This window comes from Chlamydotis macqueenii, chromosome 15 (assembly GCF_036417535.1).
Source record: "Chlamydotis macqueenii isolate bChlMac1 chromosome 15, bChlMac1.mat, whole genome shotgun sequence".
Classification (NCBI taxonomy): domain Eukaryota; kingdom Metazoa; phylum Chordata; class Aves; order Otidiformes; family Otididae; genus Chlamydotis; species Chlamydotis macqueenii.
The window spans coordinates 1,664,868-1,678,309 of NC_141570.1; the positions used below are offsets into that span (position 1 = coordinate 1,664,868).

The 13,442-nt window shown below is 63.4% G+C and overlaps 2 protein-coding genes across 2 annotated transcripts in view; both read right to left on the bottom strand.

Annotated features, from left to right (window-relative positions):
• NHERF2 (NHERF family PDZ scaffold protein 2) overlaps positions 1-1,098 on the bottom strand; it is a 36,544-nt gene extending 35,446 nt beyond the window's left edge. Inside the window, exon 1 of the mRNA XM_086759307.1 lies at positions 777-1,098. Within this exon, the coding sequence (XP_086615433.1) occupies positions 777-986 (210 nt within the window). The 5' untranslated portion in view covers positions 987-1,098. The remainder of the gene's footprint in view (positions 1-776) is intronic.
• An 8,037-nt stretch (positions 1,099-9,135) lies between these two features.
• On the bottom strand, positions 9,136-11,378 carry NPW (neuropeptide W). The gene is made up of 2 exons (XM_086760147.1): positions 11,040-11,378; positions 9,136-9,540 (listed from the first exon to the last, which is right to left on the bottom strand). The coding sequence occupies exons 1-2, from the start codon at positions 11,376-11,378 to the stop codon at positions 9,505-9,507; spliced, it is 375 nt and encodes a 124-aa protein (XP_086616273.1). The 3' UTR covers positions 9,136-9,504.
• Positions 11,379-13,442: the final 2,064 nt, after the last annotated feature.

Sequence of the window (13,442 nt, forward strand, 5' to 3'; positions counted from 1 at the left end):
GAGCCCCGCCAGCCAGCGGGCAAACAGGCCCACACGGCGCTGTGCCTCTGCCGGGCTCTGTGTCCCTGTTGGGACAGGAGCAGCTCCAGTCTCATTGTTTGTTGGGTTTTTTTGAGCTGAACTGTTTAATAAACAGAAGTTTCAGCTTTATAAACAGAAACTGACACGGCCCGCAGCACACAGCTTCTGTTACAGAGCCGAGGAACAGCCCACTCGGACCCCCCCTCGGGGCCGGGGTCAGTAACAGCCCTTATTGCCCTCCCAGCCCTATCTCACCCAACCCAGCCCAGCTGCAGAACATCTGCAGAGCTTTATCAGCCGGTTTTAAGGCGTCCTTACACCCTCCGGGCTGCTCAGGGGAGCAGCTCACCCAAACCGAGCGAGCAAACCCAGAGCAGAGGCAGAAACAAACCCCAGGTCTCCCCATTCCTTTCCACCACAGATTGCATCACGCGGCCGTGCCCTGCCCCGTGCCGAAACACCTTCGGCTTCCCCACCTTCGCACGATTCCAACGCCCTCTCCCCAGCAGCGAGGCAGACCGCACCGCCGTTCTCATGGGAACGCAGCATTCCCGGCACACAAACCCACACAACTGCAGCCCGGATTTTGGGGGGCACCCATCCCACTCCAGCAACCACTGGCTAGGCCAAGGACGTTCCAGCACGGATATTTTGGGGGAAAGCAGCCTTCCAGCGGGCTGGAGCTGGGCAGGGCCGACCGGGGAGGCCCGGACCCAAGGGGTGGCGGGGCATCGCGCTCAGCCCCCCGCCCGTACCTGGTGATGGGTCTCCTGCTCCACGTTGAGCCCGTTCACCTCGACGACCCGGTCCCCGGCGCGCAGCCCCGCCGCCTCGGCGGGCGAGCCGGGCTCCACTTTGCGGATGAACTGCCCGCTCTTCCCCTTCTCGCCGTGCAGGTGGAAGCCGTAGCCGCTCTCGCCCTTCAGCATGCGGCACAGCCGCGGCTTCAGCTGGTCCTTGGCCATGGCCGGGCGGGCGGGGGAGGGCGGCCGCGGGGGCCCCTTTTATGCGTGGGACGGGGCGGGCGCGGAGGGGCGGGCCGGGGCCGGGGCCGGGGCTGGGCCTGGGGCCGGGCCTGGGGCCGGGGCCGGGGCCGGAGCGGGGGCCGGGGCGCTGCGCACAGCAGCCATGCTGCGGGCTGGCCCGCGGCACCGGGAGCGCGGCGGGCGGGGACGGGGACGGGGCCGGGGCCGGGCCGGGAGGAGCCGGGGCGGAGCCGCAGCGAGGGACGGGATGGGGACGGGAGGGGGACGGGGCGGGCGGGGCCGGGACCGGGACTGACACTGACACCGGGATGGAGACCGGGATCGGCGCTGATACCGGCACCAGGACCGGGACTGACACCGGGATCGACACGGGGACCGGCACTGACACCGGCACCGGGACTGGCGCCGGGACTGGCACCGGGGCTGGCACCGGGACTGGCACCAACACCAGCTCCGACACTGAGCGGAGATGCCCGGGGCTGACCCTGCCCTCCCAGGCTCACGGATCGGAGCCGCCCGGGGCTCTGTGGGCTCAGCTCCAGCTCCGGTTGCCGCAGGCCCCCCCGGTGCGGCACAGAGCCCCGGGGCCGGGGCAGCGGGCAGCCCCGCGGGAGGCGGGCCGGAGCCCACCACCCTCCAGGCCAGCCTGGGGACCGCTGCCCACACAAAGCCACTGAGCCGGGTCCCTCCTGCATCTGCGGGCCAGGCCCCCCCCATCCCCGCTCCCCTCCGGGAAGGGGTGCCCAGGCCAGGGCTCATCCGTGGGGCAGCACTGCTCTCCGGGACACGGGCAAGGACCATGCCGTGAAGGTGATGGGAGCAGAGGCTGCTCATCCAGAGCTCATCCTGACCTGATGGGATGCGCTGGGAGCTCCCAGTCCGGAGAGGGGACGCTTCAGCCCAGCAGCTCCTCTGCCCACCCAGCCCCAGCCCGCAACAGTGGGGAGATGTGAGGTGGTGGATGCCCCATCCCTGGAAACATTCCAGGCCAGGTTGGACGGGGCTCTGAGCAACCTGATCTGGTTGGAGATGTCCCTGCTCCTTGCAGGGGAGTTGGACCAGGTGGCCTTGAAAGGTCCCTTCCCACCCAAACCAGTCTGTGGTTCTATGTCTGCCAGTCTGGCACACACAGAGCTCGTGGGCTGGTGCACTTCCTACGTTCATGAGCTCACAAATGTGTTGTGTCCGCCTGAAAGCCAGGCTAGGAACAGGATCCATTAGCGGGCAGCTCTGCCGTTCCGACCCCAGACACTCCTGGTGGGGAAAAGCTCCGGCTCCATCCCGGGTGTCCCTGCGGAGAGGCCATCTGGGTTTCACCTGGGATGAGCTGGTTTTGGTGAAACACAAGGAAGCTCACCTCCACCCTTTTGCATTCCTGGTCTTCATTTCCTGGAAATCCCTTACCAGGAGGAAATGACCCAGACTGGCTGTCGCAGCGTGGGTGCTGCGTGTCGCGCTCCTGGGCCGCAGGTTTTCCAGCTCTCCTCTGTGGCAATTCTTCCTCCGCAACTGTCCTACCAGGTTTTTATGGAGCTGAGGCAAATACGGTGGGCAGCTTGACGCCGTGAATAAAAGATTCCAGAAAGGAATATTGATTCACTTTTCATTTGTAGTCTGCTTAAAAAAAAAAAAAAAATCACTCTTCAAAGGAAAGATGCTTGAACCAAAAAGATGCTGGGTGACGTGTCTTAGAGGAGAGTCGCTGCCCTGGAAAGCGCGGCGTTGTTTATCGCCGGCGATTCTTCCCACCCACATTTCCTATGGGCAACGTCGCTATTTGGTCGTTGTGTGCACGGAGAGAGCGCGGCGCGGCTGCGGCTGGGTGGTGGCCACCGTCACCCAGGGTGCTCAGTCCTGTCCCTCGAGCTGCCCAGTACCCTCACCGGGAGCAGGCTCAGCCCCGGCTCCGGCCGCGGTTTGCAGCCAGCGGGGTCCCACGGGGAGGACACCAGCTGCCTTTGCTCCGAGGCTCCTTTGCGGTGCTGCTGAAGCGCCGATCTTGGCAAAAAAAATTCAGGTGACACAAGAGGAGGGCAGAGAGCCGGGAAATTCAGAGACTGTTTTGTTTGCTGCACCACGCAAGTACTCCCCTGAGCCTCTTTGTGCAGTCCTGAAGCTTTTTATCGGGCTAGAGGAGTGCGAATAATTGATTTTTCCACTCACTGGCCAAACCAAAAACCTGGAGGGAGGCGGGGAGGAGAAGGAATTGTTTCAAGTTTATTTGAACAAAAAAGTTTTTTCTTTTTATTCAGTGCAATAAAAACACGAGGGAGAAAGTCTTTGGGGTGGTCAGATGGAATATTTTAACCCTTTTGAATTTCTTTTAAAAAGTGTTGGCAGTTTGAGAAATAAAAAAGGGGGAACGTCATTTCAAAATGGTGAAAAAGTGATGCTTGAATTTTTCAAAAATGCTTTTTTTTTTTGGAGCACAAGCATTTTCTCAAGTGTGACCTGGATTTATTGATTTTTTTTCTCACCCTCAGTGTCCCCAGAAGGGCAGAAATTTAAGTGCGAACTGGGCCAGCCTGGAGTTCATGGGAGATCGTGAAGTCCACCTTCGCTCAGAAACTGGCAAAACCTCGGCTGACGCTGACAACCCGAGCCTGTTCGGGCTGCCTTGCTTCTAAGGCAGGGAGGTCAGGGCGAGGGCTGCGTGAGGAGGAGGATGGTTTGCGGAGGCTGGTGATGGAGTCGCCGGGCTGGGCTGGTGCTTCCGAAGAAATGGGTGGTTTCACACCCGCCTTTGGGCCATCTTCTGCCAAAGAGGACTCGTGCTTTCAAGGCGCCGGGAGCCCAGTGTCCTGCTCGGGGCTCTACCTCGTACCTGCTGGATGGCTTTGACTCCTCCGTTCCCCCTTCTCCCCAATCCTCGACCTCCACCAAAGGCAAGGGAGGCTGAGGGCAAGGCTGGGTGCTGCCGGACACCCCTCCCTTTGATTTTCGTGAGCCACCCGTTTTCACCTCAGCCGTGGGAGCAGCTGGCAGGGAGATGCTCTTCCTCCCACTCAGCCTCCTCCTCTCCGTCAGCGCGCTTTGGACGTTGGTGTTTTTATCCGTCCCCAGCTCCACACCCAGCTTTCCCCCGTGGACCCGGAGTGCACTGGGCTGGTTACAACCAGGGTCCGCGTCCCAGGAGACCCTGGCCACCCATGGCACCTTCTGCCTGGGGGTGGCGGGAGACCCCGGTCCCCCCTCATCGGCAGCGGTGGGACCTGCAGGGAGCCCTTGCTACTGCAGTAATTAGCTCTGACTGTTAATAAATGAAGTCTGAGGCTTTCCACCCAGCATGGATGCGGCCATGCTCGTTCCTCCCTGGTTTCCCAGTCACTCAGCGTGGGGTGGCTGGGTCCCAGCTGCTTTCGGGGAGCGGAGGCTCTCGTACGGCACGGAAAGGCTGGTGATCGATCTGTGCTGCTAGCGGAGCTGGGAATGAGAGGAGAGCTCATAAAAAACACCGTCTCGTTTTCTCTGGGCCTCTGTGTGTGGCACTAGTGAGCTGTAAACCTTTTCCAGGTTGGATTTGTAGAGCTAGGAGGAGGACCGATCATTAGGAGCATTAATTATGTGCTTTGTGGGTTGTGAAAGTCCAGAAAGTTCAGTTATGCGGCCGAGAGCTGGGAGATCCCTCTCGCACAAGCCGCTGTGTAGGAATTTGCCCGGATCCTTTATTATTTGCCACCAGACAGCGGCGCGATAGGTGCCGAGCCAGATGGGGCCCGGCAGCGCTTGGCGGAGCTGGCGAGCGTCCCCGGCCAGGCTGGGCACACCCGAGCCCTCCCCGCGCCAGCGCGCCCACCAACAAGGGTCCAAACAACGACGCCGCTCCCGCGCCCCGGCGGCGTGCAGACCACCCTGCTCCGCGCCCGCCGTGCCCCCGCAGCACCGGCACCCCGCCCGGAAGAGCCAAAATGTCCCTGGCGGCTGCAGCCAAACCACACGGATAACGCAACGGCAAAGGGGCCCGCTCCCGCGGAGGCTGGGGCTGGCACAGCCCGTTTCCTGAGCCGGAGCGGTGCCACGCCGGTGCGCCCCTGCGCCTGCCGCAACTGGGGTGTGGATGGAAAAGCAGCACGGAGCCCCCCGGCTGGCGCTGAGGACCCTGTCCCTGGGAGCACCCGTCCTTGGGAGTATCCATCCCCAGCAGCACCCATCCCTGGAAGTGCCCATCCCTGGCAGCACCCATTCCCAGGAGCACTCATCCCTGGAAGCACTCATCTTCAGGAGCACTCATCCCCAGAAGGACCAATTCCTGGGACCATTCTTCTCCAGGAGCACCCATCCCCAGGAGTACCCATCCCTGGAAGCACCCATCCCCAGCAGCACCCATTCCCAGGAGCACCCGTCCCTGGACCACCCATCCCCAACAGCACCCATCCATGGCAGCACCCACCCCGGGCGAGGCTGGCAGCAGAGCGTGTCCGCGGAAGCGCCAGCGTGGCAGAGGGGACCTCCCCGGGCAGGAATGCACCCACGAGGTCCCTGCCAGCACCCAGACAGCTGGGCAGTGGTGTGGCCCAAGGAGAGCGCTGGCGTTCGTTCACGCCGCGCTTCGCTGCCACCGAAGGAGGAGCAGAGCGGAGGCTCCACGCCGCAGGAGCTGGACCCGAGCCCAGGGGCGGCGGTGGCCGGAGTGGGGAGCGGCAGAAGCATCTTGAGGGGCTCTTGCAGGGCTGGAGGTGGACAGAGAGGGGGAGCTCCCAGTTTCACCCAGCTGGGACACCCCCCTCCGCAGCACCCCGGGGAGGGGAGCACAGCCGGTCCGTGCTGGTGTTCTAGCACGGCCATGCCCGGGTTTAATCCTGGCGTGGCGTGAAGGTCACGGCCCAGGCTAAGGGTTTGGGAGCCATCAGCTCTTCTGCTGGCACGCTCAGCGCTGGACACCACCCCATTCCACGGGAGGATGGCTTCCATCCGCTGCCCGATGGGGCTGTGCCTGGGTTTCGCTCCCTCCCGCGCACACTCGGGGGAATGTCCACCGGAAAATGAGACAGGGGAGGCGCTGGGCGCACCTGGGACGGTGCCTGTAACCCAGGAGGGGTCTGGAGGGGACCCTGAGAGGACATTTTGTCTTTGTTGCACCGCCAGCCACTCCAGTGCCGGACCCAGCGGTGTGTGTGGACATCGCCGGGAGCGGGGGGCTGCCCCCGTCGGGCACAGGGTGCAGCAGGACAGAGCCGGGCAGTGCCGGCGAGGGTCACCAGCACGTGATCGCGGCAGGAGAGCTACCCCGACGAGGCGGCGCGGGCGCTCCCCAAATACAGCCCTGTGTACAGTCAACACGGGGGAGGCGGGAGCTGGCACGGCCCTTGGGACGCTTGGGGTGACCCTCGTGGGTGGGAGCACGGGGCCCGTGGGAGGGTCCCAATCTGGCGTTTCCCGTTGGGCACCCCGGGAACAGCCCAGGCTGCCGCGCCTGGGTCTCTAAGCCGCCGCCACCTTCCCAGCGGCGTGGACAGGTTGGAAACGGGCAAAGCGGCAGGCGGAGAGACGCCGTTACCTCCCGCTCTCCTAACCCTGGTCTCAGCCCTGGGCAGGGTCGGCGTGAAAGTGTGCACAGCTCGGTGGGACAGGACAGGATGAGACCCCTGGCAGATCCCAGCTCAGCGCTGGGTCCCACAGCCTGGGGCTCCCCGCAGGGACATCCGGAGCCATCACAGGGACATCCGGAGCCATCGCAAGGACAATCCGGGGTACCCAGCTCTGCGCAAGGGCTTCCCATCCCCAGCCACCTCCACACCCAACACGGACCGCTCAGTGGCGAGGGGCTTGGACCTGGCCTGGCTTAATCCTGGCCGCCTGCTTCCCGTCGGGGCGAGGAACAGCTTCTGGGCAGAGCCGACGATGGAGGAAATTCCTTGGGGAGTTTTCTTCCTCCTGGTGCGCGGGAGGGCCCTGCAGCCATTGTATGTCAACGGGCCAGCCCCGGCCTGAGCTCACGCCAGCTCCCTCAGGGCCGCCGGTTCCTGTCGCAGACGCTGCCCTACCCAAAGCCCCCAGCCCCGGTGTGCCCGGCCGCCTCCGTGGATGCCGCATGTCCCCTGGGAGAGGCCGGGGAGCCGGGAAGGAAAGGGAGCCGCCCTGGGCTCATGCCGGCTCGGGGTGGGACATCTTCCTGCCCGCCGAGCCCCTGGGACTCGCCTGCCTCTTGGACTGGAACAAAATGCATCCGCTGGCACGGCAAGCTGGGTGACGGCGCACCCCGTCCGGGAAAGCCTCGCTGCGTCAGCTGGCCTTGGCTCCAGCCGGCGGTGCCGGATCTGCAGAGCTCCCAGGTGGGACCGTGAGGATGGAGCTGGACCAGGGGCCAGATCCAGCTCCAAACCCCACCTATGCCCCGCGAGCGGCCGCCCGTGTCTCCCAGAGCCCAAAGAGGTGCTGGGAATCCTTCCTTGGTTTCAGTTCCCTCCTGCAAAGCTGCTCCAGGGGGGTCAGGGGGCACTGGGACCCTGAACCAGGATGGGACCCCATGTGCTGCTGCAGCTCTGGCTCTGTCCCCCCAAAAACTTCCATCCCCCTGCTTTGCTCCCAGCAGCAAACCCAGCCCATGGCGGGCAGGGACCTGGCATCCTCCCCAGGGATCCCTGGGGCTGCGTTTTGTCTTGGAGGGTCCAAGGGTGCCAGGACAGGGGGTCCCCACGGTCCAAGTCACGGGGTGTCCGTGATCCAGGTACTCGGACCCTGGAGCGAGGGGGACGGGAGCGTGGTGTCTCCCTGGGACCAGGCTTTCAGAAAGGATTAGATGAACGTCCATCAGGGTCCTGCCCAAGGCAGGAGGGGCAATTAAACACCTTCGTAGTCTTCCTTCCACTTCATTGGGCTTGTGACCCCTGAGGAAGGCCCAGAGCTCTCCGGAGAGCACAGAGGAAACTATTTCACAGCCCCGGTGGGGAACCAGCTCACGCTCCTCAACAGCAGCCAGAAAATTATTTTACCAGGTGAAAAGCGAAGGGCTCACGGTTAAGTGGGCGTCTCACTGGTTCTGCCCCAGTCACTGGGACGCAGAAGTGTTTCTGTCCAACCGACGAGGGCGGAAGCGCGTGCTTGAGTCGCATCTCCCATCACGTTGTCCTTCATCCCCCTCTCGGTGCGTCCTCCCGCGCAAAGCTGACCTTTACGTCGCCTGCCCCACCATTTTATCACTTCCCTCCATCGAGAAGGGCAGTCTGCCCCGGCAGGCGCTCCGCGGGCTGACGGGCACCCCGACGGGTACGGCCCTTTCCGAGTGCAGCCGCCTGATGGGTCATTAGCAATCACGTCTCATTTGGCCCGCCCCAGCTCCGCGCTGTGAAAATCGTAGAGTGGGAGAGAGAGGAGGCAGGGAGCAGAAACCTGTTGGGGCTAAACTGGGAGAGAGCGATCCTTCACCTCTTACAGCACCTGAAAGGCTCCCCGAGAGCCGGCGAGGGACCGGGCAGCGCCCTGGGTGCAAGGGGCAGCGGGGCCGGCAGGGCTGGGCGTGCGGCCGGCTCCCCCGACCAGCACCGCGAGGGGATTTTCCTTCCGGATCCGAACCAAAGGCAGCGCCAACCCCGCCGTCCCCGCGCCACGGTTGGCTGCGGGTGCTTGGCAGGAGCCGGCGGTTCATGCGAGAGGGGTGGAAACGGCTCTTTTTGCCAAATTTCCTGCAAAATCCGCCAGCGCTGGCAGGCGAGAGCTCGGCAAGTCACGGCAGCTGGACCCGACCCCTCGAACCCCAGTTTGCCCAAATCCCACCCACTCCAGCACACCTTCACCACGTGCCCCTGCCCAGCCCCAGGGCTTCTCCCTCTTTTAATGGGAAAAACGTTTATTTTCATCAGTGGAAACATACATAAAATTAAGCTCTAAGCAGGCAAATAAACAACTGGAGCAGTGAGGACTGGCAGAGCTTTCCTTCAGCCCGGTCCAGGAAAGATTTCTAACTTTGTCATCTTAATTGACACTTACCCTGGCAGCAACTCCCTGACGGGCAGTAAAGGAGATTTACTGTACGGCCACCGAGGAAACCGTGTCAAGGAGTTAAATCACCTCAGAAAAATCTGGGCGTGACCCGGCCGCTGAAGTGCCTGCCCCGTGCGAGCCGTACCAGGTTTGGGTTTAAAAAAAACCCCAACAAAATCAAACCACAAAAGCACAATGAAGCCACAGATCCCTTTGATCAATTCTCACTTTAATGAGGGCAGGTTCCTAGGAAGCGAACAGTACGTGTTTGTATCGTATTGCAAACAAGCTAGTACAGAAATCTAAAAAAAAATAAACAAAAATAAATTTCTTCCCTGTCCATTTCTCCCCAAGTTTACAGCGCTAGGTTGACCTGAAAACAAGACGGATTTACCACTGCGCCGGGGCAGCGGCCGCGAGCAATCAGATGTGCTGGAATGCAATCGTCTGTGCGGTTCACAGAGGTCAGATACCGGGGGATCCGTCGGCGAGAGCCTTCCTCCCCAGCCGGGGCGGACGGGCTCCTCCTCGGGCAGTCGATGCTCCTCCGGCGCTGGAAGCATCTCTGCCGGGCCCCTCAGCGGGTCAGAGCCACGTCTGCAAGCGGGAATGGCTGGAAAAGAGAAGAGGGGCCGGGTTATTTCGGAGCCTCACCTGAGCGCCTGACCCCACCACCACCTTCCTCCCCGCGTGGGATCACGTTTCCCCTCCATAAGGTGCTTAAACCAAGGCTGCGTTCGCGATATTTGTGAAATATTCTCCTCCGTGGGCTCAGCCCCGACGCGCGGCGACTGCAGACTCCGGTTCTGCCACCGCGCAGGCGGATAAACCCCGCGCAGACACCCAAGTGCCGACTCGGATCCGCCTGTGAGGCTCCCGTGGGAATTTTGCTGTGGAATCAGAGGGATGCACGCGCGTACGCGGGTCCGGAGCCGCGGCCGCGGTAGCCGGGACGGCTCTGCCCTAACGGGACAGCGATGAGCGACCCGCCTGCGCTTTCCCAAGGAGATGCTAATCCCAGATTTCCTCCGAAAATGGAAGGGGTGGAGGAATACAGCGACGTGTTTCAGGGGCTGATCCAACAGCTAAAAGCCTCCCTGGATTTCAGCTGGATGCAGGCTCCAGCTTTCAGTAAGGGGAAAGAGATTTAATGTCTGGAACCGACCCCGAGCCAGGCCCACGCAGCCCGGCTGAGCCCCGCGTGGGCAGGGAGAGGGGTCCCGCCGAGGGGCCGCCCCCACCGACACCCCTCCCGGCCCCACGGACACCCCTCCCGGCACCGACAGCTGGGTCCCGCAGGGTGCAGGTCGGTCATACACCAAATGGGGGGCACAGAAATCACCTGGCCCCTTTTTCTGTCCTAAATGCAAAGCGCAGCTCCCTCAAACACGTCCCACGAGGAGGAGGATGTCCGCCCCTTCCTCCCACCCCACAAACCTTGTGGCTCAAGTTTAAAAATGCGGCGGAGACCCAACTCATGCAGCCGGCCTCATGCAGCTGGGGTCAGGGCTCCCCTCGCTCCCCCCGCCGGGGCTGGGCTGCGGAAGGCGGCGGGGGTGTCGGGGGGGCGGCTCCCCACATCTGGGTGATGACATGTGGCAGCCCAGCTCTCTGCTCGGGGCACCCCAAAACCCCGCTGCCTGCGGGATGGGAGACCGCAGCAAGGCTCCGTGCACCCCCCTTACCTGCTGAACCCCCCCTCATTTCCTGGTGAAACCCCTTCAAGGCTCCATGCACCCCTCATTTTCCATTTTCTAATGAAACCCCCCCAAAGGCTCCGAGCACCCCCTGTCACCTGGTGAAACCCCCCCATTTCCTGGTTAAACCTGGTGAACCCCCCTCCAAGGCTCCATGCACCCCATTACCAGGTGAAATCCCCCCATTTCCCCGTGAACCCCCCCCCGGCAGCTTCGTGCACCCCCCGTTCCCCGGTGTTCCCCCCCAAGCACCCCAGGGTGCCGCACAGAGCCCGCACCAAGGCTCCCGCACCCCAGACGGGGTGGGGGGCACCCCCCAGCACCCCGGGACTCTGCGGAGACCCCGTGCCCCCCCGCCTCGAGGACCCCCCGAGACCTCCCCCGACCCCCTCCCCGCCCGTCGGTGCGGGGTTACCTGAGCTCCACGGGGTCCGGGCGGGGGCCGCCCCCTCCCCCGCCGGAGCAGCCGCTGCAGGAGGCGGCCGGGTGCGGGGGGCGGCGGTGGCGGGGCAGCGGGCGGCGGAGTCTCCCCGACGGGGCGGCCGGGCCCGGGGGGCGGCGGGGGGTGGGCGGCCAGCAGCTCCCGGCGCCAGAGGTAGGGGGAGCGGCGGACCCCCATCAGCAGCCCCGAGGCTCGCCCCACCGTGTGGTACCGGGGGCTGGCGACGTGCTTGTACCAGGCCCCCGCCGGCAGCACCAGCCCCAGCAGCACCAGAGCCCCCCAGGCGCCCCCCGACAGCTGCCCCCTCGCCATGGCGCCGGGCAGGGGTGCACCCCCCGGCCCCGGCCGCCCCAGCGAAGGCTGCCCCCCGCTCCCGCTCCCCACCGATTTATAGCCGTCGGGAGGGGCACCCCGCGGCTCCGCCCCGGCAGCCCCCGGCCCCCCGCACCTCCTACCCGCCGCTTCCAGCGGCCTCCCCCTCCGCCCTCCCCCGGGACGCCGGCATCCTCCTCCCCGTGGCCCGAGCATCCTGAGCATCCCTGAGCATCCCCCTGCAGCCCTGAGCATCCTCCTTGCAACCCTGAGCATCGTTCCCACGGCTCCAAGCATCCTGAGCATCCTTGAGCATCTCCCTGCAGCCCTGAGCATCCTCCTTACAACCCTGAGCATCCTCCATATGGTCCTGAGCATCCTGAGGATCCTTGAGCATCCTCCTGCAGCCCTGAGCATCCTCCCTATGGTCCCAAGCATCCTGAGCATCCTTGGGTATCACCCTCGCCGCCCTGAGCATCTCCTCACAGCCCTGAGCATCCTTGAGCACGCCCCTTGCAACCCCGGGCATCCTCCCCATGGCCCAAGCAACCTCCCCTGGTCCCTTTGCAGCCCCAAGTATCTTCCCCACAGCCCTCAGCCTCTTCCTTGCAGCCCTCAGCACCTTCCCCACCACCCCAAGCATCCCCCCGCAGCCCAGCATCCTCCCCGGCTCCTCAGGACCTGCTCAACAGCGGCAGGATTTATTGCTGGAGAACGAGATTTTATAAACAGTTGGCAAGCGCGGACCTGCAGAGGGGCCCCTTTAGGTACGACCCCCAGCCTCGCTGCCTGGAGAAGGACCCGCCGCAAGGCACAGGAACTGCAAGAACAAATTGCAGTGGTTTTCGGCAAAATTCACCCTGAGTGGGGTACTGGCTGGGGCTGGGCAACGCGGACTGAAGCCCCGCTTTGGGTACCCACCTCGGCGCAGAGATGATGCCGCTGCTGGGGGTGCAGAGGGGAGCACGGCCGCCCCACCGCGCAGAGCCCAGCTGGCTCACCTCCGCCTTCGCAGCACCCACGAAGTGGCCGAGACCCGGATCTCGCTCCCACCCCGCTCACCCCAAACTAACACCCCACCCGCGGGTCAGGGGGCCTCGTGCCCGTGAACTCGCCTCGGCGCAGGGCGAAGTCACAACTGCTTACGAGCTGCGAGGAGATGAGACGCCGAACCCGCGCGGGGGCTCGGACGGCCGCTGTGGGGTTGGGGTGACGAGGGCTGGGGATTGACACATCCCTGCGGCCTCCTGCTGAGACCCACTTCACGTTGCCCGCACTGAAATCCTGTGTCCACGCAATGTTTTGCTCGTGGATGTTTTGGAGGGACGCGAGGAGCCGGTGGCTCTGCTCCCTCCTGCGACTCGGGAGCCTGCAGCGGCCAGGAGCGGGCTGCGGCTCTGCACTTCCTTCTGCAGCAAAGCGCTCAAGAGCGTTTGTCCGGCTGCTTCCCCTCCTCTTCTGCACCTCAGATCTTCTTAAACAGGATATTACTGTGAATTTTGCCATTCCAGCCAGGTGAATCCTCCCAGATTCCTTAATAAAACCAAGCAGTCAAATTTATGCTCATCGGGGAGCAATTCCAGTTCCTCTTGTTTATTAGCCAAGTTCTTGGCTTTATACACTGAACTATGACTAAATTATTTTTTTCAGGCCACACAGTAACTTGATTAATTTTCTTCTTAGCGCCTTGCATGCTCCTGTGTGCCCATTTCTCCTTGTTGATATTATTCTAACACGCTCCCAGGGAATCTGGCCAGCCTGCTTCGCACCCTCGGGCTCCCCGGCTCTTTGCCATCCAGCCCCCATCTCCCAGTAAGCACCAGTTCCCAGCAGCGAAGCTTTCTCTGTCAGCTCATCTTTCTCCATCAGCCCAGCTTGCTTCTGGACCCAGGGATCCCAGCTCGCCCGTGGCCCAGCTTCCTGGAAGCGCCGGGGCTGAGGGTAAGGACGCAGCCGGGCTGCCGTCTCCCACCGAGCAGGTCATTGCCGGGTGGGCTATTTTTGTCACCCTCTGAGTGCTCCCGCGTTTTAACGGCGCCATTACTGAACGGCATCGGTACAGCA